We start from the raw sequence: 23,755 nt of genomic DNA, 5'->3' as shown, positions 1-23,755 counted from the left end.
AACACCTCACCAGTCTTCTTCTCTCTAAGCTGAGACCTTGAAACTGAGATATCTCATTCTCAAAACATCATCTGGGCTTGCTGCCAAATTACAGCTACTGATAGTGAGGATTTGTACAGTCAGCCACTTGATGAACACACATTGGTTTATAGAACAGCACATGAATAAAATACAGACATTTGTTAAAAGAAAAGGAAACAATTTCCCTAACAATAATTTAAGTGTCTTTGTCCACAGACTAGGAGACAGGCCTCAGCATCTTCAGATTAGGTGAATAAATGTCTTTGTCCACAGACATCTTCAGATTAGGTGAAGTGTCTTTGTCGACAGACTATGAGACAGGCCTCAGCATCTTCAGATTAGCTGAAGAAGTGTCTTTGGCCACAAACTAAGAGACAGGCCTCAGCATCTTCAGGTTAGGTGGAGAAGTGTCTTTGTCCACAGACTAGGAGACAGGCCTCAGCATCTTCAGATTAGGTGGAGAAGTGTCTTTGTCCACAGACTAGGAGACAGGCCTCAGCATCTTCAGATTAGGTGGAGAAGTGTCTTTGTCCACAGACTAGGAGACAGACCTCAGCATCTTCAGATTAGGTGATTAAGTGTCTTTGTCCACAGACTAGGAGACAGGCCTCAGCATCTTCAGATTAGGTGATTAAGTGTCTTTGTCCACAGACTAGGAGACAGGCCTCAGCATCTTCAGATTAGGTGATTAAGTGTCTTTGTCCACAGACTAGGAGACAGGCCTCAGCATCTTCAGATTAGGTGGAGAAGTGTCTTTGTCCACAGACTAGGAGACAGGCCTCAGCATCTTCAGATTAGGTGAAGAAGTGTCTTTGTCCACAGACTAGGAGACAGACCTCAGCATCTTCAGATTAGGTGGAGAAGTGTCTTTGTCCACAGACTAGGAGACAGGCCTCAGCATCTTCAGATTAGGTGCTACAAGACAGAGGATGGAGGAGAAGGGAAGGGAGAGATCAGAAAGCATGGAGAAGAATGAGGAGTGAGATACACCTGAGATAATGATGTGATGATGGTCTTATGATACACCTGAGATAATGATGTGATGATGGTCCTATGATACACCTGAGATAATGATGTTATGATGGTCCTATGATACACCTGAGATAATGATGTGATGATGGTCCTATGATACACCTGAGATAATGATGTGATGATGGTCCTATGATACACCTGAGATAATGATGTGATGATGGTCCTATGATACACCTGAGATAATGATGTGATGATGGTCCTATGATACACCTGAGATAATGATGTGATGATAGTCCTATGATACACCTGAGATAATGATGTGATGATAGTCCTATGATACACCTGAGATAATGATGTGATGATGGTCCTATGATACACCTGAGATAATGATGTGATGATGGTCCTATGATACACCTGAGATAATGATGTGATGATGGTCCTATGATAGAACTATAATAAGATGCATTTATTACAGGCAGCAACACAAAAACATGCTTCCATTCTGAAAAAGATTTTCTCTTTGATCTGGGTAGCTATGTTTTTATTTGACCTATATTTAATCATTCCACATATTCAAGGGAGGGAGAAAAGAAAAGGGTCTTACCTAGATTCACTCAAGTACTTAACAAGATGGTGTTCATGTTCACTGAGAGCTTTGAGACAAGCTCCCATCACTTCTGGTCCTTTAGGGAGGACTGCATTCAGTAGTTCTCTCATTCGGTCCCGTTCAGTGGTTTCAGCTGTTATTCTGGAGTACTCTTCATCACCAATCATGTCCTTTGAACGCAGAACATCTGCTATCGGCATTGGATTTTTGACTCCCTGAATGAGTTTAGCCCTGTGTTTCTTCAGAAACTCCTCAGCAGGAATCCCAGGGACTGTTAATGCTGAAAGGGGGGTGAATTAGATGAATATGTCTTTAGGGTGAACAGCAGCTGTTTCTACATCTAACATTCTCTCTAGTTATCATTCCTCTGATAATCATTTCTTGTATAGAGCTGACTCCAGGGTTGTAGTCAATTCATATTCAAGTCAGTCAATTTAAACACATTTTTTCCTTCCCACTAGTCATTGAAAATAGATGCCCTTTTCCAGTTATTGAATTGGAATTTCAGTTTACTTCCTGAATTGACTGACTTATTTGGAATTGACGCCTACCCTGGCTGACACGATTGTCTATTCTACATAACATACAGAGCCTTGCAAAAGTGTTCATACCCCTTGGATTTCTCTGTTGTGTTATATAGTGGGATTAAACTATACACAAACTATACACTTTTTTTTAAAGGGGTATCAACCAGATTCTTTTTCCAATGGCTTCCTCAGGCTGTGACCAGGCTTTAGACATAGTTTCAGGCTTTTATTTTGAAAAATGAGCGAGATGTTTCAAAAGAGGTCAGGTGTCCTCTGAATATTTCCTGCGCGCGCGGGAGGAGCTCACCATTTTCCTTTTCTCTCGTAATGAATAGGTTATGCTCCGGTTGAAATATTATCCATTATGTTTGTTAAAGACAACCTGAATTTTGATTATAAAAAACATTTGAAATGTTTCTACGGCCATTTCAGATACTTTTGGGGATTTGTCGAACGGAACACGGCTTTTGTTTTCTCAAAATAATGCGCAACCCAAATGGCCATTTTTGGGATAAAAGTATTATTTATCGAACAAAAATAACATTTGTTGTGTAACTGGGAGTCTCGTGAGTGGAAACACCCAAAGATTATCAAAGGTAAGCGATTCATTTTATTGCTTTTCTAACTTTCGTGACCAAGCTAACCAAGCTAATATAAGGCTAAGCTGTTGTAGCATTGAAAGCTACACTCACAAAAGCTTGGATTTCTTTTGCTGTAAAATATATTTTCAAAATCTGACACGATAGGTGGATTAACAACAAGCTAAGCTGTGTTTTGGTATATTTCACTTATGATTGCATGATTATAAATATTTTTATAAATATTTTTGAATTTGGCGCCCTGCAATTCAGCGGATGTTTAGGAAAGTGAACCCGTATTCGGTATCCGTAGTGCAGAAAAGTTAACTGACTTGCCTAGTAAATAAAAAACATCAACAAACAATGCCCCATAACGACATCAACATACCCCATAATGACATCACAATACCCCATAACGACATCACAATACCCCATAATGAAAAAGCAAAAACAGGTGTAGACATTTTTTGCAAATGTATAAAAAATAAGAAACAGAGATTCCTTATTTACATAAGTATTCAGACCATTTGCTATGAGACTCGAAATTTAGCTCAGTTGCGTCCTGTTTCCATTAATCATCCTTAAAATGTTTCTACAACTTGATTGGAGTCCACCTGTGGTAAATTCAATTGATTGGACATGATTTGGAAAGGCACACACCTGTCTATATAAGGTCCCACAGTTGACAGTGCATGTCAGAGAAAAAACCAAGCCATGAGGTCTCAGGAATTGTCCATAGAGGTCTGATATAGGATTGTGTTGAGGCACAGATCTGGGGAAGGGTATAAAAAAATGTCTGCAGCATTGAAGGTCCCTAAGAACACAGTGGCCTCCATCATTCTTAAATGGAAGGAGTTTGGAACCACCAAGACTCTTCTTAGAGCTGGCCGACCCCGGCCGAACTGAGCAATTGGGGGAGAAGAGCCTTGGTCGGGGATGTGACCAAGAACCTGATGGTCACTCTGACAGAGCTCCAGAGTTCCTCTGTGGAGATGGGGGAACCTTCCAAAAGGACAGCCATCTCAGCAGCACTCCACCAATCAGGCCTTTATAGTAGAGTGGGCAGACGGAAGCCACTCCTCAGTAAACGGCAGATGACAGCCTGCTTGGAGTTTGCCAAAAGGCACCTAAAGACTCTCAGATCATGAGAAACAAGATTCTCTGGTCTGATGAAACCAAGATTGAACTCTTTGGCCTGACTGCCAAGTGTCACGTCTGGAAGAAACCTGGCACCATCCCTACAGTGAAGCATGGTGGTGGCAGCGTCATGCTGTGGGGATGTTTTTCAGCAGCAGGGACTGGGAGATTAGTCAGGATCGAGGGAAAGATGAACGTTCAAAGAGATCCTTGATGAAATCCTGCTCCAGAGTGCTCAGGACCTCAGACTGGGGCGAAGGTTCACCTTCCAACAGGACAACAACCCAAAGCACACAGACAAGACAACGCAGGATTGGCTTCGGGACAAGTCTCTGAATGTCCATAAGAGGCCCAGCCAGGGCCCGGACTTGAACCCAATCCAACATCTTTGGAGAGACCTGAAAATAGCTGTGCAGCGACGCTCCCCATCCAACCTGACAGAGCTTGAACGGATCTTCAGAGAAGAATGGAAAATTTTTCCCAAATACAGGTGTGCCAAGCTTGTAGCGTCATACCCAAGAAGATTCTAGGCTGTAATCGCTGCCAAAGGTGCTTCAACAAAGTACTGAGTAAAGGGTCGGAATACTTATGTAAGGAAACACCCCCCTGAAATGGACAAAAATGAATTGGCACCGTACGAAACATATACACGATGTACAATACCACTCGGCGTCGTTTCATTCAAAACTGATTGCAAATGCCATATGGCAAATGCCAAGTGTTACACTGCAAAAATCCAATAGATGGCGAGTGCGCTTTACCGTAATTTTTCATATTGCAAATGTAACACAAGTCAAGACCCCATTAAAAAGTACTTTCTGGAACGTTTTTCGAAATTCTTTTGATTTTTATGTCAATTGCACATGTATAAGAACTGTATGAACATACTTTTGTCAAATTTTATTATTATCATCATTATTATTCTTTTTTTACTGGTCCATAAGGCACATGTTTTGTACATTTGCAATATGATTTCATAGGAAGTCAGAAGTTGAAAATATATATATTTTTTTAAACATTCAAAATGACAAGGGGCACCCCCTATTGGATGGGCACGGGTGGGGGGTGCTCCCTACCCAACCATTGACTTCTTGCTCCCAACTAAAGAAATTGTAATCACCAGGTGCACGGCTGTCCATTTGCAATATGTTTCAATGGGCATTTACCATCACGAATTTAACATGCTCAAAAATACTGCAGAAATGCAAAAGTGAACGACCCGATGAACTCGGGATGGCCGGGCAGTGATAGTGGTTCCTCTCCATCGCTCGTTGTGTTGATTTCATCATGTCCATTTGGTGATGTTTTTTCACTGTTGAATCATATTGCAAATGTACAGACATCCATTTTTAAAACCTCCATAAATCACTCAGGCTGGCCCCCATTGACTTTGGGCCGTAGTATAGTGCTCCCATAGCGGACATGGAAGTCTGGATGCCCCCTAAAAGCATTTAAAACTGTATTGAAAATCATGCCTTGTAACCCAAAACATGAAACATAGCCTAAAATACTGCAGAAATGCAAAATTGACTGGCCTGATGAACTCGGGATGGCCGGGCAGTGATGGTGGTTCCTCTCCATCGCTCGTTGTGTTGATTTCAACATGTCCATTTGGTGATGTTTTTTCACTGTTGAATCATATTGCAAATGTACTGTGCATTTGCAATATGTTTCAATGGGCATTTACCATCACGAATTTGATATGCTCAAAACTCCTGCAGAAATGCTAAATTGACTGGCCTGAAGAACTCGGGATGGCCGGGCAGTGATAGTGGTTCCTCTCCATCACTCGTTGTATTGATTTCATCATGTCCATTTGGTGATGTTTTTTCACTGTTGAATCATATTGCAAATGTACTGTGCATTTGCAATATGTTTCAATGGGCATATACCATCACGAATTTGACATGCATAAAACTCCTGCAGCAATGCGAAATTGACTGGGCAATGAACTCGGGATGGCCGGGCAGTGATTCTGGTTCCTCTCCATCGCTCGTTGTTGTTGATTTCAGAATGTAATTTTAGTGATGGTACCTCACTGTTTAAACATATTGTAAAATGTACAAAAGTCAACTAGCAAGTCAGTGTCCATCAGTCAATTAGATATTTTCAGCCAACAAACTGATACAAACTGACACCACACCCACTTTTTCCAACTCATTTAGAAACCAATTATCACATATTTCAGAGCAGGCCCAAAATTCACAGGGCCTTCTATTTAAACCATAATAAAAACATATAACACATTGTTACGTTCTAGCTGCGGGTCCAGTTCTGACATTATGTGTAGGCCTATGTGAGGCGACCTCGAATCCCAAGTTTCGGCTCGATAGGTTATTTGGTGCCCAAGCAAGACCTTAGGTGGATTTTCAGCACCAATTTTTTCCATGCCTTCCTATGGGGTCCTTGAATGAGCTATCGGACAAAAACGTTGGGGTCCGTCTCTATGGGCAATGCACCTAGTCTTGCAACTCTGGGACTTTTATAAATGTCGTCATTTTCGTAATGGTCCAAATTAATTGAAGTTATTGCAAATGTACAAGGCTGTTTCTCGGTCTGAGAACCTTCTAGAGCAACATAACTCACCGTACACTATCGACCTGAGCTCTATAACAGGTTTCTAAAGTTTCAGAGCTCTAAGTCTAACGGTTCTTTAATAGTTCGAACAAAAGTAACAATTGCAGGCACTGTCTGTCTCTAAGCCCCACAGTGTGTCACTCCATCCTTTCTGTGTGGGTGTGTGAGTTTTTCTTGGAAATCTCAAGGGATGAATGACTGATTTAGAGTTCATGAGGGTTGCCTAATCACACATATGAAGTTTTGGAAAGATTTTACTTTTTTAACCCTTCTAAACAGCACATTTGACACCAATTATGGCACTTCCCGGTTGGCACAGGAAGCTAAAAGTAAAGACATATCCTCCTTATGGTAGGCTTTTATAGAATCCTGAGTTTTAAGTCTTTATGTTAAGAACCTCTGGTTTACTGACCCCTGCCTGCCTTGACCTGTCTTTGCCTGTCCCTGTTACAATAAACACTGTTACTTGGACAGTCTGCATCTGGGTCTTACCTTGGTTCTGGTAGTATTCATCTGAAAGATAAACAACATGAGGTTATATCACTCTAAATAGCATCTGGTACAAAAGTACAAAGTTATGATTGACATATGCTCCTACCTCGTGATACTATTTCTGTCCAAACTGTCCTCTCATCATCACTGAATAACTCCATCTCAATGTCATTCCCTGTCATTTTCACAACTGCCTTGAAAAAGCTTGGTGTGGTGTCTCTATGTATAAGATGAATCCTCTGAAGGGAGATGGAGAGACTGCTTCAGCAATGTAAACATGTTTCCCATGCCAATAAAGCCATTTGAATTGAATTGAGAGCGAGCGAGAGAGATCAATGCATAGAACTGTGACTGAAATGTCAGATTCATGTTCTTAGTCTACTGAAACTGTACCGGTGGATTGATGGAGGTAGAACAGGGAATGTTCAGTCTGAAGGAACTATTCAGTTTGAAGGACTGCTCTGGTCTTGTGTTGGGAAACCTTTTAGACCCTTGAAACTTGGATTCCTGTTGTTCCACAGCCTGCGAAATGAGGCATGAAATACCCAGCCAGTCAATGTATAGTCTTGTTCAAACATTATTCAGAAAACTAGCAACACACTTCTCTTAATTTAATGAGTGTCAACAACTGCACCACTGTTTAGTTAAGCTCATCTCTATAATAATGGTCCCTCACCTGTATTTGGCCGGGGTTACTGGGGAACAGGTATAGGCGTGGAATTAGTGTTTCCTTCATCACTGTCAGATAGAGCATCAGCTCACAGTGAACATCTACGTTCCAAGAAAGGATATAGCTCAGTATAACAGAGATAGCTGAGAACTTTGGATGTAGAATCTTAGCATGGAATCTGGTGACCTCATGCACTTCCTCTAAAGACACTCCATGTTCCTCTACATGAAGAATCTTCATCTCATTCCTCAGGAAAGGGTTGGTCCCTGAACAACACAATACAAAGGAGAGAAAGACAAATATTGCATTATTCATCCAACTAAAACACAAAGAATATGCAGTATCAGATCACAGTAAACTCAAACTCCCAGAATAGTTAATTAATTCAGGAAGTGAAACTCAGTTACATGGAAATGTCTTTCTGAATACTATTTCTATATGGTTTTACCTAAACAGACACAGTGTGGCAGATGAACTTCCTCCAGTTCACCTAACTCCATAGTGATGTCCAGCAATGGACCACCTTGTGTGTACTGCATGACTTTCAGAAGGTGACTGTACGGTTCCCAGTTCCTGAAGTGATACTTCAGAATGACATCTCTCTCACACAGCCAGCGGATCCCAGACACTGTGCACTCATAACTCCCTTTGGGTGTCCTGTGCCTGAGGGCAACAACAAGATATGGTAGAGAGGGTCAATGGTCAAATGGAGAGGTTGGATTAGAAGACTACTCCCAAAGGTGATCGGGAAATACACTAGCAGGTGGAATGAAATGTTAAAAGTAGTTATTTTACCTGAACATTGTCACTCCCTGGACAGTGGAAGTCAAGGGTTCAATCTGAAGCCAGTGGGTGGAGTCCTGAAAAACGACAAGCATGTCAGTAATACATATTTGGCCTGTTTCCTGGACACCGATTGAGTCTAGTGCTGGACTAAAAAGCATGCTCAATGGAAGTTTATATAGAAAGTTATTTTAGGTCCAGGACAAGACTTAATCTGTGTCTGGGAAACTGGCCCATTAACCAAAGTAACTCATCAAATATATTTATTCAATGTTACATGGAATGCTGGTGATTTATCAGTTAAACTGTCTAATGACAAAATATGACAACAGCTAAAATCCTGCATGCCTACAAGCAGAACACAGGAATGTCTATATCCCAGTATGAATGGTTGGTCATTTCACACCTGGCTTTGAGACTGTGCCTGACTCCTGCAGGTATGTAAAATAAAGAATTGACATTATGACTTACCTCAACATGGTCACAAGTCTTACAGCTCTGAGGAATCCCTGAAGTCAAAAGTAGTTGTTATTTAAAATGGACAATCTCATGGAATAACGAATTAATAATTATTAAATAGACTTCCAATAAAAATGAATATAAATGAGCAACAGTTTCTGAATATACCATAATCTGACATTAGTGTTATATTAATTAATGTTTGTGGAAGCAGGAAACAACATCGTTCTGGTCCATGTTTTGTAGATGTTGGGGGCCTGATTTCTGGTAGATCCTAGGATGAGAGCTTGTAGGTAGAGTCAGCTAAATGATGATGTACGAGCAGCACCACAGATATTGTGATGAGCAAGATGCCTGACTTCTCTCTCACACAGTCACACACAGTATCTGCCCATGTGCAAGGGTTCTCTTGACTCTCTTACAGAGTATTAGTCACGTAACCAAAACGGCAGAGAAGTTTAGCCTCTGTCTTAGTTGTTGTAGAAATTGACCCACTACGCTGCTTACTTTGTGCTTCTACGTCATATCACTGACTCTACATTTAAGTTTGTTTTGACCAAAAAGATTGTGATTGTGTTCCTTGCCTGGGAATCAACTATATTGAATTCTTTAACCTGTTTGGGGATGGGGGCGCTGTTTAGACTATTTATGCTAATTTGGGTAATTTTTGAAATGGCTTCCCACAAAATCCTTGATCGTACAATATGCATATTATTATTATTATTGGATAGAAAACAGTCTATAGTTTCTATAGGAGTTGAAATTTTGTCTCTAAGTGGAACAGAGCCCATTCTACAGCAATTTCCCTGACATGGATTCAGATTTCAGAAATGTTGGCCACTGTTCTGAAGTCAGTTAAAACGGCACTGATATTGCTATGACTATACGGACACTTCTTACGTCTTCCCCTGGATGCCTTTACGTGATGACGATTCCAATGGGGTCGATTGCGCGTTCACAGGCCCTACAAATGAAAAAACCCTGAAGCTAGTCATTCTTTTGGAGCTGCGTCATGCGCCTAGAGGACACCGGCCCGCTCCTGTTCCAAGCATTAGTGAAGGGGGTAATATTACTCGGGTCATGTTTCTACTCGTTATGGGAGTTAAAAACATCATAAGGTAGTTAATTTAAAGCGTTTTATAGCAATTTATATCCGTTTAGTGCGATTTTGGGACATTTATTTTTGCAACGATGTGAATAGTTGGGCACGCTTTTCAGTTCATCCCGAACGCAGTAGGCATTTCCACATGGCAAGAGGACAGCTTTCCACCAAAAGACGATTCCTCCCAAGAAAGGATCCTTTGCCCAAGATACTGATGGAAGAACAGCTCAAGGTAGGACATTTTTATTATGATAAATCGTGTTTCTGTCGAAACATTTTAGTGGCTTAGGACGCCATGTTTTTTGACGTAGCTTCGCTTGGCGCAAACTGTATTGAAAAGTAAGGATAAATTAAAAAATGTAATAACGCAATTGTATTAACCTGTTGGGGATGGGGGCGCTGTTTAGACTATTTATGCTAATGTGGCTAATTTTTTAAACGGCTTCCCACAAAATCCTTGATCGTACAATATGCATATTATTATTATTATTGGATAGAAAACAGTCTATAGTTTCTATAGGAGTTGAAATTTTGTCTCTAAGTGGAACAGAGCCCATTCTACAGCAATTTCCCTGACATGGAGTCAGATTTGAGAAACGTTGGCCACTTTTCTGAAGTCATTTAAACGGGCACTGTCGTTGCTATGACTATACGGACACTTCTTACGTCTTCCCCTGGATGCCTTTACGTGATGACGATTCCAACGGGCTCGATTGCTCGTTCACAGGCCCTACAAATGAAAAAAACCTTTAGCTAGCAAGTCTTTTCTTGCTGCGTAACGCGCGTGGAAGACACCGACCCTCTCCTGTTCCAAGCGTTAGTTTAGCCTGTTATATTTCTCCGGTCATCTTTTCACTCGTTATAGGAGTTACAAACATCACAAAGTAGTTAATTTAAAGCGTTTTATAGCAATTTATATCCGTTTAGTGCGATTTTGGGACATTTATTTTTGCAACGATGTGAAAAGTTGGGAACGCTTTTCAGTTCATCCCGAACGTAGTTGACATTTCCACATGGCAAGAGGACAGCTTTCCACCAAAAGACGATTTCTCCCAAGAAAGGATCCTTTGCCCAAGATACTGATGGAAGAACAGCTCAAGGTAGGACATTTTTATTATGATAAATCGTGTTTCTGTCGAAACATTTTAGTGGCTTAGGACGCCATGTTTTTTGACGTAGCTTCGCTTGGCGCAAACTGTATTGAAAAGTAAGGATAAATTAAAAAATGTAATAACGCAATTGTATTAAGAATTAAATTGTCTATCAATCCCTGTCCACCCTATATTTTTTAGTCACGTTTATGAGTATTTATGTATAAGAGTAGATCACTGTCTAAGTGGCGCAAGGACATTTTCTGACCAGCTGAGCTACATTTCACATTGTCTAACCATGATTTTGGTGGCTAAATATAAACATTTTCGATCAAACTCTATATGGATTGTGTAATATGATGTTACAGGAGTGTCATCTGAAGAATTCTGAGAAGGTTAGTGAAAAAATTAATATATTTTTGGCGATGTTGACGTTATCGCCCACTTTGGCTAGAATCAATGCTGGGCTGCTATGTGCTATGTGCTATGCTAATATAACGATTTATTGTGTTTTCGCTGTAAGACACTTAGAAAATCTGAAATATTGTCTGTATTCACAGGATCTGTGTCTTTCGATTCGTGTATGCTGTGTATTTTTACGAAATGTTTGATGATTAGTAGTTAGGTAAACACGTTGCTCATTGTAATTATTCTAGTCCATTTGTGATGGTGGGTGCAATTGTAAACTATGCCATATACCTGAAATATGCACTTTTTTCTAACAAAACCTATCCCATACCATAAATATGTTATCAGACTGTCATCTAATGAGTTTTTTTGTTGGTTAGGGGCTATAAATATCTTAGTTTAGCCGAATTGGTGATGGCTACTGGTGTTGGTGGACAAATAAAAGATGGTGGATTATGCTAATGTGTTTTTAGGTAATAGATGTACATCTTTACATATTGTGTCTTCCCTGTAAAACATTTTAAAAATCGGAAATGTTGACTGGATTCATAAGATCTGTGTCTTTCATTAGCTGTATTGGACTTTAATGTGTGAAAGTTAAATATTTTAAAAAAATATTTTTTTTGAATTTCGCGGCACTGGTTTTTCAGTGGGGGGGGGGGGGGGTGTGCCGCTAGCGCCACGCTGATCCTAGACAGGTTAAGAATTAAATTGTCTATCAATCCCTGTCCACCCTATATTTTTTAGTCACGTTTATGAGTATTTATGTATAAGAGTAGATCACTGTCTAAGTGGCGCAAGGACATTTTCTGACCAACTGAGCTACATTTCACATTGTCTAACCATGATTTTGGGGGCTAAATATAAACATTTTCGATCAAACTGTATATGCATGTTGTAATGTGATGTTACAGGAGTGTCATCGGAAGAATTCTGAGAAGGTTAGTGAAAAAATTAATATCTTTTGGCGATGTTGACTTTTATCGCTCACTTTGGCTAGAATCAATGCTGGGCTGCTATGTGGTATGTGCTATGCTAATATAACGATTTATTGTGTTTTCGCTGTAAGACACTTAGAAAATCTGAAATATTGTCTGTATTCACAGGATCTGTGTCTTTCGATTCGTGTATGCTGTGTATTTTTACGAAATGTTTGATGATTAGTAAGTAGGTAAACACATTGCTCTAAGTAGTTTTTCTATTCCATTTGTGACGGTGGGTGCAATTGTAACCTATGCCATCTACCTGAAATATGCACTTTTTTCTAACAAAACCTATCCCATACCATAAATATGTTATCAGACTGTCATCTAATGAGTTTTTTTGTTGGTTAGGGGCTATAAATATCTTAGTTTAGCCGAATTGGTGATGGCTACTGGTGTTGGTGGACAAATAAAAGATGGTGGATTATGCTAATGTGTTTTTAGGTAATAGATGTACATCTTTACATATTGTGTCTTCCCTGTAAAACATTTTAAAAATCGGAAATGTTGACTGGATTCACAAGATCTGTGTCTTTCATTAGCTGTATTGGACTTTAACCTGTTGGGGATGGGGGCGCTGTTTAGACTATTTATGCTAATGTGGCTAATTTTTTAAACGGCTTCCCACAAAATCCTTGATCGTACAATATGCATATTATTATTATTATTGGATAGAAAACAGTCTATAGTTTCTATAGGAGTTGAAGTTTGGTCTCTAAGTGGAACAGAGCCCATTCTACAGCAATTTCCCTGACATGGAGTCAGATTTGAGAAATGTTGGCCACTTTTCTGAAGTCAGTTAAAAGGGCACTGTCGTTGCTATGACTATACGGACACTTCTTACGTCTTCCCCTGGATGCCTTTACGTGATGACGATTCCAACGGGCTCGATTGCTCGTTCACAGGCCCTACAAATGAAAAAAACCTTTAGCTAGCAAGTCTTTTCTTGCTGCGTAACGCGCGTGGAAGACACCGACCCTCTCCTGTTCCAAGCGTTAGTTTAGCCTGTTATATTTCTCCGGTCATCTTTTCACTCGTTATAGGAGTTAAAAACATCATAAGGTAGTTAATTTAAAGCGTTTTATAGCAATTTATATCCGTTTAGTGCGATTTTGGGACATTTATTTTTGCAACGATGTGAAAAGTTGGGCACGCTTTTCAGTTCATCCCGAACGCAGTTGACATTTCCACATGGCAAGAGGACAGCTTTCCACCAAAAGACGATTTCTCCCAAGAAAGGATCCTTTGCCCAAGATACTGATGGAAGAACAGCTCAAGGTAGGACATTTTTATTATGATAAATCGTGTTTCTGTCGAAACATTTTAGTGGCTTAGGACGCCATGTTTTTTGACGTAGCTTCGCTTGGCGCAAACTGTATTGAAAAGTAAGGATAAATTAAAAAATGTAATAACGCAATTGTATTAAGAATTAAATTGTCTATCAATCCCTGTCCACCCTATATTTTTTAGTCACGTTTATGAGTATTTATGTATAAGAGTAGATCACTGTCTAAGTGGCGCAAGGACATTTTCTTTACCAGCTTGTCTACATTTCACATTGTCTAACCATGATTTTGGTGGCTAAATATAAACATTTTCGATCAAACTGTATATGCATGTTGTAATGTGATGTTACAGGAGTGTCATCGGAAGAATTCTGAGAAGGTTAGTGAAAAAATTAATATCTTTTGGCGATGTTGACTTTTATCGCTCACTTTGGCTAGAATCAATGCTGGGCTGCTAATTGCTATGTGCTAAGCTAATATAACGATTTATTGTGTTTTCGCTGTAAGACACTTAGAAAATCTGAAATATTGTCTGTATTCACAGGATCTGTGTCTTTCGATTTGTGTATGCTGTGTATTTTTACGAAATGTTTGATGATTAGTAGTTAGGTAAACACGTTGCTCATTGTAATTATTCTAGTCCATTTGTGATGGTGGGTGCAATTGTAAACTATGCCATATACCTGAAATATGCACTTTTTTCTAACAAAACCTATCCCATACCATAAATATGTTATCAGACTGTCATCTAATGAGTTTTTTTGTTGGTTAGGGGCTATAAATATCTTAGTTTAGCCGAATTGGTGATGGCTACTGGTGTTGGTGGACAAATAAAAGATGGTGGAATATGCTAATGTGTTTTTAGGTAATAGATGTACATCTTTACATATTGTGTCTTCCCTGTAAAACATTTTAAAAATCGGAAATGTTGACTGGATTCATAAGATCTGTGTCTTTCATTAGCTGTATTGGACTTTAATGTGTGAAAGTTAAATATTTAAAAAAATATTTTTTTTGAATTTCGCGGCACTGGTTTTTCAGTGGGGGGGGGGGGGGGTGTGCCGCTAGCGCCACGCTGATCCTAGACAGGTTAATGTGTGAAAGTTAAATATTTTAAAAAAATATTTTTTTTGAATTTCGCGGCACTGGTTTTTCAGTGGGGGGGGGGGGGTGTGCCGCTAGCGCCACGCTGATCCTAGACAGGTTAAAACTATTTTGATTTAAAAACAATGAAATAAAATAACGCTCACATTTCTCAGGTCCAGGCTTGATCCAACTCTCTCCACCATGGTCTCTGGTGTCCTCAGGTCCAGGCTTGATCCAACTCTCTCCACCATGGTCTCTGCTGTTGGTAAAGCAGAAGGATAGACTGTGAATAAACTAAATACAACTTATAAAGGATTTAAATAACATACCAGTCTTCATAAGCAGTGCAAAGGGTGTATAAAGGGTGACAGAACAGCTCCCTATGTAGGGTGCATTGCCTAAATGTGACATAACCCACTATCTCACCTTCCATAAAGTCAATACTGAAGGTCACATTTAACTAGGCACAGTCTAACTGTCTGTAGGTCCAAAAGAACACATTAAAACGCATCACTACTACTACTAATCTAACTGTCTGTAGGTCCAACAGAACATATTAAAACACACCACTACAACTACTAATCTAACTGTCTGTAGGTCCAACAGAACAAATTAAAACACACCACTACTACTAATCTAACTGTCTGTAGGTCCAACAGAACACATTAAAACACACTACTACTACTAATCTAACTGTCTGTAGGTCCAACAGAACACATTAAAACACACCACTACTACTACTAATCTAACTGTCTGTAGGTCCAACAGAACACATTAAAACACACTACTACTACTAATCTAACTGTATGTAGGTCCAACAGAACACATTAAAACACACCACTACTACTACTAATCTAACTGTCTGTAGGTCCAACAGAACACATTAAAACACACTACTACTACTAATCTAACTGTAGGAATGATTCCAGAGGAAAACAAATGATAAAACATTGCTATGACTCACCTCTGAATGTGTTGGTCATCTATCTGACACAGGGTCACTGAGGAGGAGGAGTAAACCCCAAACACAGGATAGAGGGGTTCAGTGAATCTGGCGTGTTCTGAATCAGTGTTCTGTCAGTGTACCAGAGGAGGACACACTATAGAAGGACAAAATACCAGCTGGCCAGTCCAGATACACTCCAACTCTGTTAGAACCAGGATCAGAGATGCATGTGCTGCATCCAGCATGGTTAAAGACATAACCATCTTTAGAGCAGAGTAACCAGCAGGACCATTCCTTCCTCTTCATTCCTTTGGACGCCACACCAATGACAGCCTCGTCACCATCCCTCTCCACCTCCCAGTAATAATGACACCCAGATAAGCCTTCTCTGCAGAGAACTTGGTAACGACATTTAAAGGGTATTGAAGGGTATTGAACTTCGGGACTACAGTCAAATCTGTCTGGATGGTCTTCATAATGCTGATTCTCTTCCACCAATGTCACCTTCCTGTTCCCCTCAGACAGTATCAGGTTTGGGTGTGCTGTATTTGGGTCCAGGGTGAGATGACAGGCATCTGTAGACAAAAGGAGAGTTTAATCAAACCACGTCTTCATACAAAATATTGTTTTGGAGAAACAGCACAAGTATTGATTAGTTACTATGTTAATTAAGTATTGATTAGTTACTATGTTAGTTACTATGTTACTATGTTATGTTATAGTTCTGAATATGCAGTTAATTAGGATTGAAGAGACTTACATTTCCTCGGCCCTGATTTCAGCCTGCACTCTCCACCATGATCCACACTGTAGGAGAAACAGGTTATTGACTGACAAAGACCTAATAAAGCAGTCAACATTTAAACCATATTGTTATGTTCTGGTGCACTATCCAAGTTCATTACTAGAGACATACAGGTACTCTATCCTACCTACTGCATACAGAACGGAGTACAATTCATTACTAGAGACATACAGGTATTCTATCCTACCTACTGCATAGAGAAAAGAGTACAATTCATTACTAGAGACATACAGGTATTCTATCCTACCTACTGCATAGAGAAAAGAGTACAATTCATTACTAGAGACATACAGGTATTCTATCCTACCTACTGCATACAGAACGGAGTACAATTCATTACTAGAGACATACTAGTATTCTATACTACCTACTGCATACAGAACGGAGTACAATTCATTACTAGAGATATACAGGTATTCTATCCTACCTACTGCATACAGAATGGAGTACAATTCATTACTAGAGACATACAAGTATTCTATACTACCTACTCCATACAGAACGGAGTACAATTCCTTACTAGAGACATACAGGTATTCTATCCTACCTAATGCATACAGAACAGAGTACAATTCAAACAGGATATCAGAGATGCAGAAGAAGAGTATTCATGTGGTGATGATGTATACTGTGATGGAGTGCTAAGCCTGCTGGGTAAACTTCCTCTTAATTCTCCCATCATGCCCTCATGTTACTGACCCTACTACACTACATATGACACAACCGCTGCTCACACTATTAGGACATCTATTCTGACTTACTTCAGCTTCATCAGTTTATATGTGGGATCCACCAGAGCAGCTGAAAGCAGTCCCCCTGCAGAGTCTCCTGGGTGATTGTAGCTCAGGTCCAGCTCTTTCAGGTGGGAGGGGTTTGACCTCAGAGCTGAAGACAGAGCAGCACAGCCCTCCTCTGTGACCAGACAGCCAGACAGCCTACAGAGAGACACAACAGCTGTCTAGGTTGGTGTACTGGTGTCAATCATCTTGTAGGAAACCCATACATTTGTCCATGACACAAGCATTGTGATAAAACATCAGATTTTCAGACTATTTGTTTTACTAAGCTCAGTACAGACCTGACTGAAACAGATGTACTTACCCCAGTGAGTGTAGTTTACAGTCGGGATCCTCCAGTCCAGCAAACAGCAGTGTAACTCAGCTCAGTACCGACCTGACTGAAACAGCTGTACTTACCCCAGTGTGTGTAGTTTACAGTCTGGATCCTCCAGTCCAGCAGACAGCAGTGTAACTCAGCTCAGTACAGACCTGACTGAAACAGCTGTACTTACCCCAGTGTGTGTAGTTTACAGTCTGGATCCTCCAGTCCAGAAGACAGCAGTGTAACTCCTGAGTCCTGCAGCTCATTGTCTCTCAGCTCCAGGTGTTTCAGTTGTGAGTTGGGTGAACTCAGGACTGAGACCAGATCTGAACAGCAACCCTCTGTCAGACCACACTGACCCAGACTAGAGGGCAGAAGAGCACATGATTAACACATGTTTAAACCTGTCAAGCCCCGGGGTTCCGCTAGCGGAACTCCTCCCACATTCCACTGAAAAGGCAGAGCGCGAATTTCAAAAGATATTTTTTAGAAATATTTAACTTTCACACATTAACAAATCCAATACAGCAAATGAAAGATACACATCTTGTGAATCCAGTCAACATGTCCGATTTTTTTAATGTTTTACAGCGAAAACACCACGTATATTTATGTTAGCTCACCACCAAATGCCAAAAAAGCACAGACATTTTTCACAGCACAGGTAGCTTGCACATAACCAAGCAAACTAACCAAGAACCAACCAAACTAACCAAGAAACAACTTCATCAGATGACAGTCTTATAACATGTTATACAATACATCTATTTTTTGTTCGAAAAATGTGCATATTTGAGGTATAAATCAGTTTTACATTGCAGCTACCATCACAGATACCATCAAAAATAGCACCGAAGCAGCCAGAGTAATTATAGAGACCAACGTGAAATACCTAAATACTCATCATAAAACATTTCTGAAAAATACATGGTGTACAGCAAATTAAAGACAAACATCTTGTGAATCCAGCAAATATTTCCGATTTTTTAAGTGTTTTACAGCGAAAACACAATATAGCATTATATTAGCTTACTACAATAGCCTACCACACAACCGCATTCATTCATTCAAGGCACGTTAGCGATAGCAATAGGCACATTAGCGATAGCGAATAAACCAGCAAAAGATATAAATTTTTTCACTAACCTTCATAAACTTCATCAGATGACAGTCCTATAACATCATATTACACAATACATATATGGTTTGTTCGAAAATGTGCATATTTAGAGCTGAAATCCGTGGTTATACATTGTGAAAACTTAGCAACTTTTTCCCAGAATGTCCGGATATATTTCTGACACTCACCTATTCTGACCAAATAACTATTCATAAACTTTACTAAAAAATACATGTTGTATAGGAAATGATAGATACACTAGTTATTAATGCAATCGCCGTGTTAGAATTCTAAAAATAACTTCATTACAACATGCAGCTTACGTTATGGCGAGAGAGTGCCCAAAATCTGGGCGCAAACTAAAAGTAAACATGTTCAACAGATATATGAAATAACATCATAAATGGGTCCTACTTTTGATGATCTTCCATCAGAATGTTGTACAATGGGTCCTTTGTCCAGAACAATCGTTGTTTGGTTTTAGAAAGGCATTTTTCCCTCTCGAATGAGCAAGCAAAACTAGCCAAGTGGCGCTAAGCTCTCCTTCGTCACCAAACGCAAAGAACGCAACACGCCTAAACTCCCGAAAAAATTTCAATAATCGGATAAAACTATATTGAAAAAACATACTTTACGATGATATTATCACATTTATCAAATAAAATCAAAGCCGGAGATATTAGGCGTCTATAGCGAATGCTTTTCAGAAGCCAATACTGGTGACCTTTATGCGCTTCCTGAACAAAGGAATTCGGAGGGTCATGTCATTCAAAGCGCTCTCTTTTGACCATAGAAATACCTAGAAACCCCATTTCACCTCTCACAGCCTATTGACATCTAGTGGAAGGCGTATGAAGTGCATGTATAGTCATACATTTCAAGCAAAATGATAGGCAGGCCCTGGAACAGAGCCTCGATTTCAGATTTTTCACATTCTGACAGGAAGTTTGCTGCAAAATGAGTTCTGTTTTACTCACAGATATAATTCAAACGGTTTTAGAAACTTGAGAGTGTTTTCTATCCAATAGTAATAATAATATGCATATTGTACGAGCAAGAATAGAGTACGAGGCAGTTTAAATTGGGCACGATTTTTCCCCAAAGTGAAAATAGCGCCCTCTATCCTCAACAGGTTTAAAACATCCACATAATAACTCATACTGAAGAAAGTTAACTCACACTAGTGTCTGTATGTTGCAGAGTGGACTGGTTAGTCCAACACAGAGTAGCTCCACTCCTCTGTCTTCCAGGTTATTGTAGCTGAGGTCCAGTTCTCTCAGGGGGGAGTTTGGTGTCTGCAGAGCTGAGGCCACAGTCTCACAGGATTTATATGTGAGTTTACAGCCATCCAGTCTGGAGAGAGGGGATATGTCGATACACTGTTAAATATACAAAGCTTTAACAATAATGAGATGCATTAAGACAATAACAGAAGGACATGATTAACCAATGTTAAATACATACTAACTCAGTCAAGATATTTAACTCACACTAGTGTCTGTATGTTGCAGAGTGGACTGGTTAGTCCATCACAGAGCAGCTCCACTCCTCTGTCTTCCAGGTCATTGTAGCTGAGGTCCAGTTCTCCCAGGGGGGAGTTTGGTGTCTGCAGAGCTGAGGCCAGAGTCTCACAGGATTTATATGTGAGTTTACAGCCATCCAGTCTGGAGAGAGGGGATATGTCGATACACTGTCAAATATGCAAAGCTTTAAGAATAATGAGATGCATTAAGACAATAACAGAAGGACATGATTAAACAATGTTAAGTACATACTAACTCAGTCAAGATATTTAACTCACACTAGTGTCTGTATGTTGCAGAGTGGACTGGTTAGTCCAACACAGAGCAGCTCCACTCCTCTGTCTTCCAGGTCATTGTAGCTGAGGTCCAGTTCTCTCAGGGGGGAGTTTGGTGTCTGCAGAGCTGAGGCCAGAGTCTCACAGAATGTATATGTGAGCTTACAGTGATCCAGTCTGGAGAGAGGAGATAATCTGTTAGATATACAAATCCTTCATTATAATGATACTGTAAACATCAACTCAATAACAGAACTTACAGTGCTCTCTTGCAGGTTTTCACAACCGGCTGCAACCTCTGATAACCTTTCTCTGATGTGTTGTATGTCTTCAGGTCAAACTCCTCCAGCACCTCCTCTGACATCAGTAACAGGTAGGCCAGGGCTGAACATTGGTTAGGTTTTAGCTCTGTTTCTGAAAGAGTTCCTGATCGCATGGAGGTCTGCATGTCTTCAACTAGAGAGTTGGCACCAAGTTCATTCAGACAGTGGAACAAGTTGATGATCCTTTCTGGTGAGGATTCCCTTTTGATCTTGTCTGAAAGGTACCTGACTGTTCTCTCAACTATTTCCTCATTGCTCTGTGTTGTACTTCCTGTCTGTGTCAGAAGGCCTCTTAACAGATTCTGATTGGACGCCAGTGAGAGACCCAGAAGGAAGCGGAGGAACAGGTCCAGGTGTCCATTCTCACTCTTCAAGGCCTGGTCCACTGCGCTCCTGTGTAAGTCAGACAACTGGATTGACTCCTTCTCTTCATCATCACTAGTGGGGGAGAAAACATTTTCCTTCTTGTCCAGACATGATTCTAAAGCATGCACTGCTGCTAGAAACTCCTGAATGCTCAGATGCACAAAGCTGTAGACCTTCTCTTGGTACAGCCCAGATTCTTCTTTAAAGATCTCTGTACACAATGCTGAGTACTCTGATGCCTCTGTGACATCAAGGCCACACTCTCTCAGGTCCTCCTCATAGAAGATCAGGTTGCCCTTCTGCAGTTGTTGGAAAGCCAGCTTTGCCAGTTTCAGGATCATCTCTTTGTCTGACTGAGACAGTTCCTTTGAGTTTGTCTCTGTGGCTTTGTTGTACTTCCTGTTCTTCACAATGATTTGGATGAGTATGAAGTGTGAGTACATCTGGGTCAGAGTTTTGGGGACTTCATCCTTCTCTGCCTCTTTCAGGATCATCTCAAGGACAGTGGCTGATATCCAACAGAAGACTGGCATGTGGCACATGATGTGGAGGCTCCTTGATGTCTTCATGTGTTTGATGATTTCATTGGCCATATTCTGATCTGTGATTTTCTTCCTGAAGTACTCCTCCTTCTGTGGATCATTGAACCCTCGTACCTCTGTCACCTGGTCAACACACTCAGGAGGGATCTGATTGGCTGCTGCAGGCTGTGAGGTTATCCAGAGGAGAGCAGAGGGAAGCAGATTCCCCTCGATGAGGTTTGTCAGCAGCACGTCCACTGAGGTTGGCTTCGTGACATCACAGCACTTCTCATTGTTTTTGAAGTCTAGAGGAAGTCGAGACTCATCTAGACCATCAAAAATGAAAACAGTTTTGGTTTCACCATCTTCAATGCTGTCAATCTCTTTCAGCTCTGGGAAGTAGTGGGAAAGAAGTTGCATCGGACTGTATTGGTCCTTTTTCAGGTTCAGTTCACGGAAAGGAAGAGGAAACATGAAATGAACGTCCTGATTTGCTTTTCCCTCTGCCCAGTCAAGGATGACCTTCTGCACAGAGACTGTTTTTCCAATGCCAGCGATTCCTTTTGTCAGCACAGTTCTGATAGGTTTGTCTTGTCCAGGTAAAGGCTTGAAGCTGTCATTGCATTTGATTGATGTCTCTTGTGTGGTTTGTTTCTTGGATGCCATCTCTATCTGTCTAACCTCATGTTCATTATTGAGCCCTCCACTTCCACCCTCTGTGATGTAGAGCTCTGTGTAGATGTCCTTGAACAGACTTTTGTTTCCATGGTGTCCAATTCCTTCAGATATGTGTTGATACTTGTGTTTCAGTTTAGCCTTAATGTCTTGTTGGACTGTCAGCAGAGTTTGACCTGTAGGAAAACAATGAGAGTTGGGACTCATAAGTTTGTTTGTGTGTTTTATAAGGTCCTTTGTACCGTTCTTTGTAATATTGAATGAAACACAGTCTTACTTCTTCTGTCCAGAAGGTTGTGTGTGATCTTTAATGCATCCTCACTGCCCAAACTCTCCACTTCCTTATTGTCATCTGGTAATGGTTCCTGGCTGAAAGCAGGTGGCTGATCACTCTTCATTGATAGCAGGCTGGTTGTAGGTAACTCTGCTCTGGGCTTCTGGACACTGAACAAAACAGGGAGACAAATCACCTCATCAATATCACATCAATACCTCATCTACTTCATTTTAACAAATGTATAGTGGAACTTCTAGAAATCCTGATGTTGCTTTATAAAGCTACAGTCTGCAATTGGTAAATTCATTTTTGGCCTTTTAAATGAATGATATAGACCTACAGTTTAGGTAATGTGGGAACACTTTTCTCTTTAGTTTATATCTTTAAGATAACTGTATATTTTACATTTAATCTCTTACCTCTTAGAACTGGTGTCTTGAGTCATTTTAGAGGCAGTGGGCTCCTCTCTCTCCCCAGAGAGACTAATTTTAGAGGCAGTGGTCCCCTACTCTCTCTCCCCAGAGAGACTCATTTTAGAGGCAGTGGTCCCCTCCTCTCTCTCCCCAGAGAGAATCGTTTTAGAGGCAGTGGTCTCCTCCTCTCTCTCCCCAGAGAGACTCATTTTAGATGTAAGTCATAGCTCACTCAGCTACAATAAGAAGAAACAGAACAGTCAATATTTCTGAACATTGTTGAAGAACCATAAACAATGACAACACATTTACTATCTTTGGTCAAAGAGTACAATCAGCGACTTCATATTCTATTCAAACATACACAGTCCAATATGTTATTAAACATAAACAGTCCAATATGTTATTAAACATAAACAGTCCAATATGTTATTAAACATACACAATCCAATATGTTATTCATTAATTTGACTTGGATCCCCACTAGCTGACTCCATAACAACAGCTAGTCTACCTGGTTGGATCCCCTGACTCCATAACAACAGCTAGTCTACCTGGTTGGATCCCCTGACTCCATAACAACAGCTAGTCTACCTGGTTGGATCCCCTGACTCCATAACAACAGCTAGTC

General features: G+C 40.3%; 1 protein-coding gene across 1 annotated transcript in view; it reads right to left on the bottom strand.

Moving 5' to 3' along the window:
• LOC129841996 (NACHT, LRR and PYD domains-containing protein 3-like) overlaps positions 1-23,354 on the bottom strand; it is a 152,994-nt gene extending 129,640 nt beyond the window's left edge. Inside the window, 17 exon segments of the mRNA XM_055910372.1 lie at positions 7,018-7,150; positions 7,305-7,433; positions 7,588-7,847; positions 8,030-8,244; positions 8,377-8,441; positions 8,836-8,873; positions 14,944-15,038; positions 15,744-15,841; positions 15,843-16,300; positions 16,486-16,532; positions 17,292-17,465; positions 17,822-17,995; positions 19,931-20,104; positions 20,242-20,415; positions 20,810-22,610; positions 22,712-22,878; positions 23,131-23,354. Of these exon segments, the coding sequence (XP_055766347.1) occupies positions 7,018-7,150; positions 7,305-7,433; positions 7,588-7,847; positions 8,030-8,244; positions 8,377-8,441; positions 8,836-8,873; positions 14,944-15,038; positions 15,744-15,841; positions 15,843-16,300; positions 16,486-16,532; positions 17,292-17,465; positions 17,822-17,995; positions 19,931-20,104; positions 20,242-20,415; positions 20,810-22,610; positions 22,712-22,878; positions 23,131-23,156 (4,228 nt within the window). The 5' untranslated portion in view covers positions 23,157-23,354.
• Between the last annotated feature and the right edge of the window lie 401 nt (positions 23,355-23,755).

Source organism: Salvelinus fontinalis, unplaced genomic scaffold (assembly GCF_029448725.1).
Source record: "Salvelinus fontinalis isolate EN_2023a unplaced genomic scaffold, ASM2944872v1 scaffold_0005, whole genome shotgun sequence".
Taxonomy (NCBI): domain Eukaryota; kingdom Metazoa; phylum Chordata; class Actinopteri; order Salmoniformes; family Salmonidae; genus Salvelinus; species Salvelinus fontinalis.
This window is presented reverse-complemented; position numbering and strand designations above follow the sequence as displayed.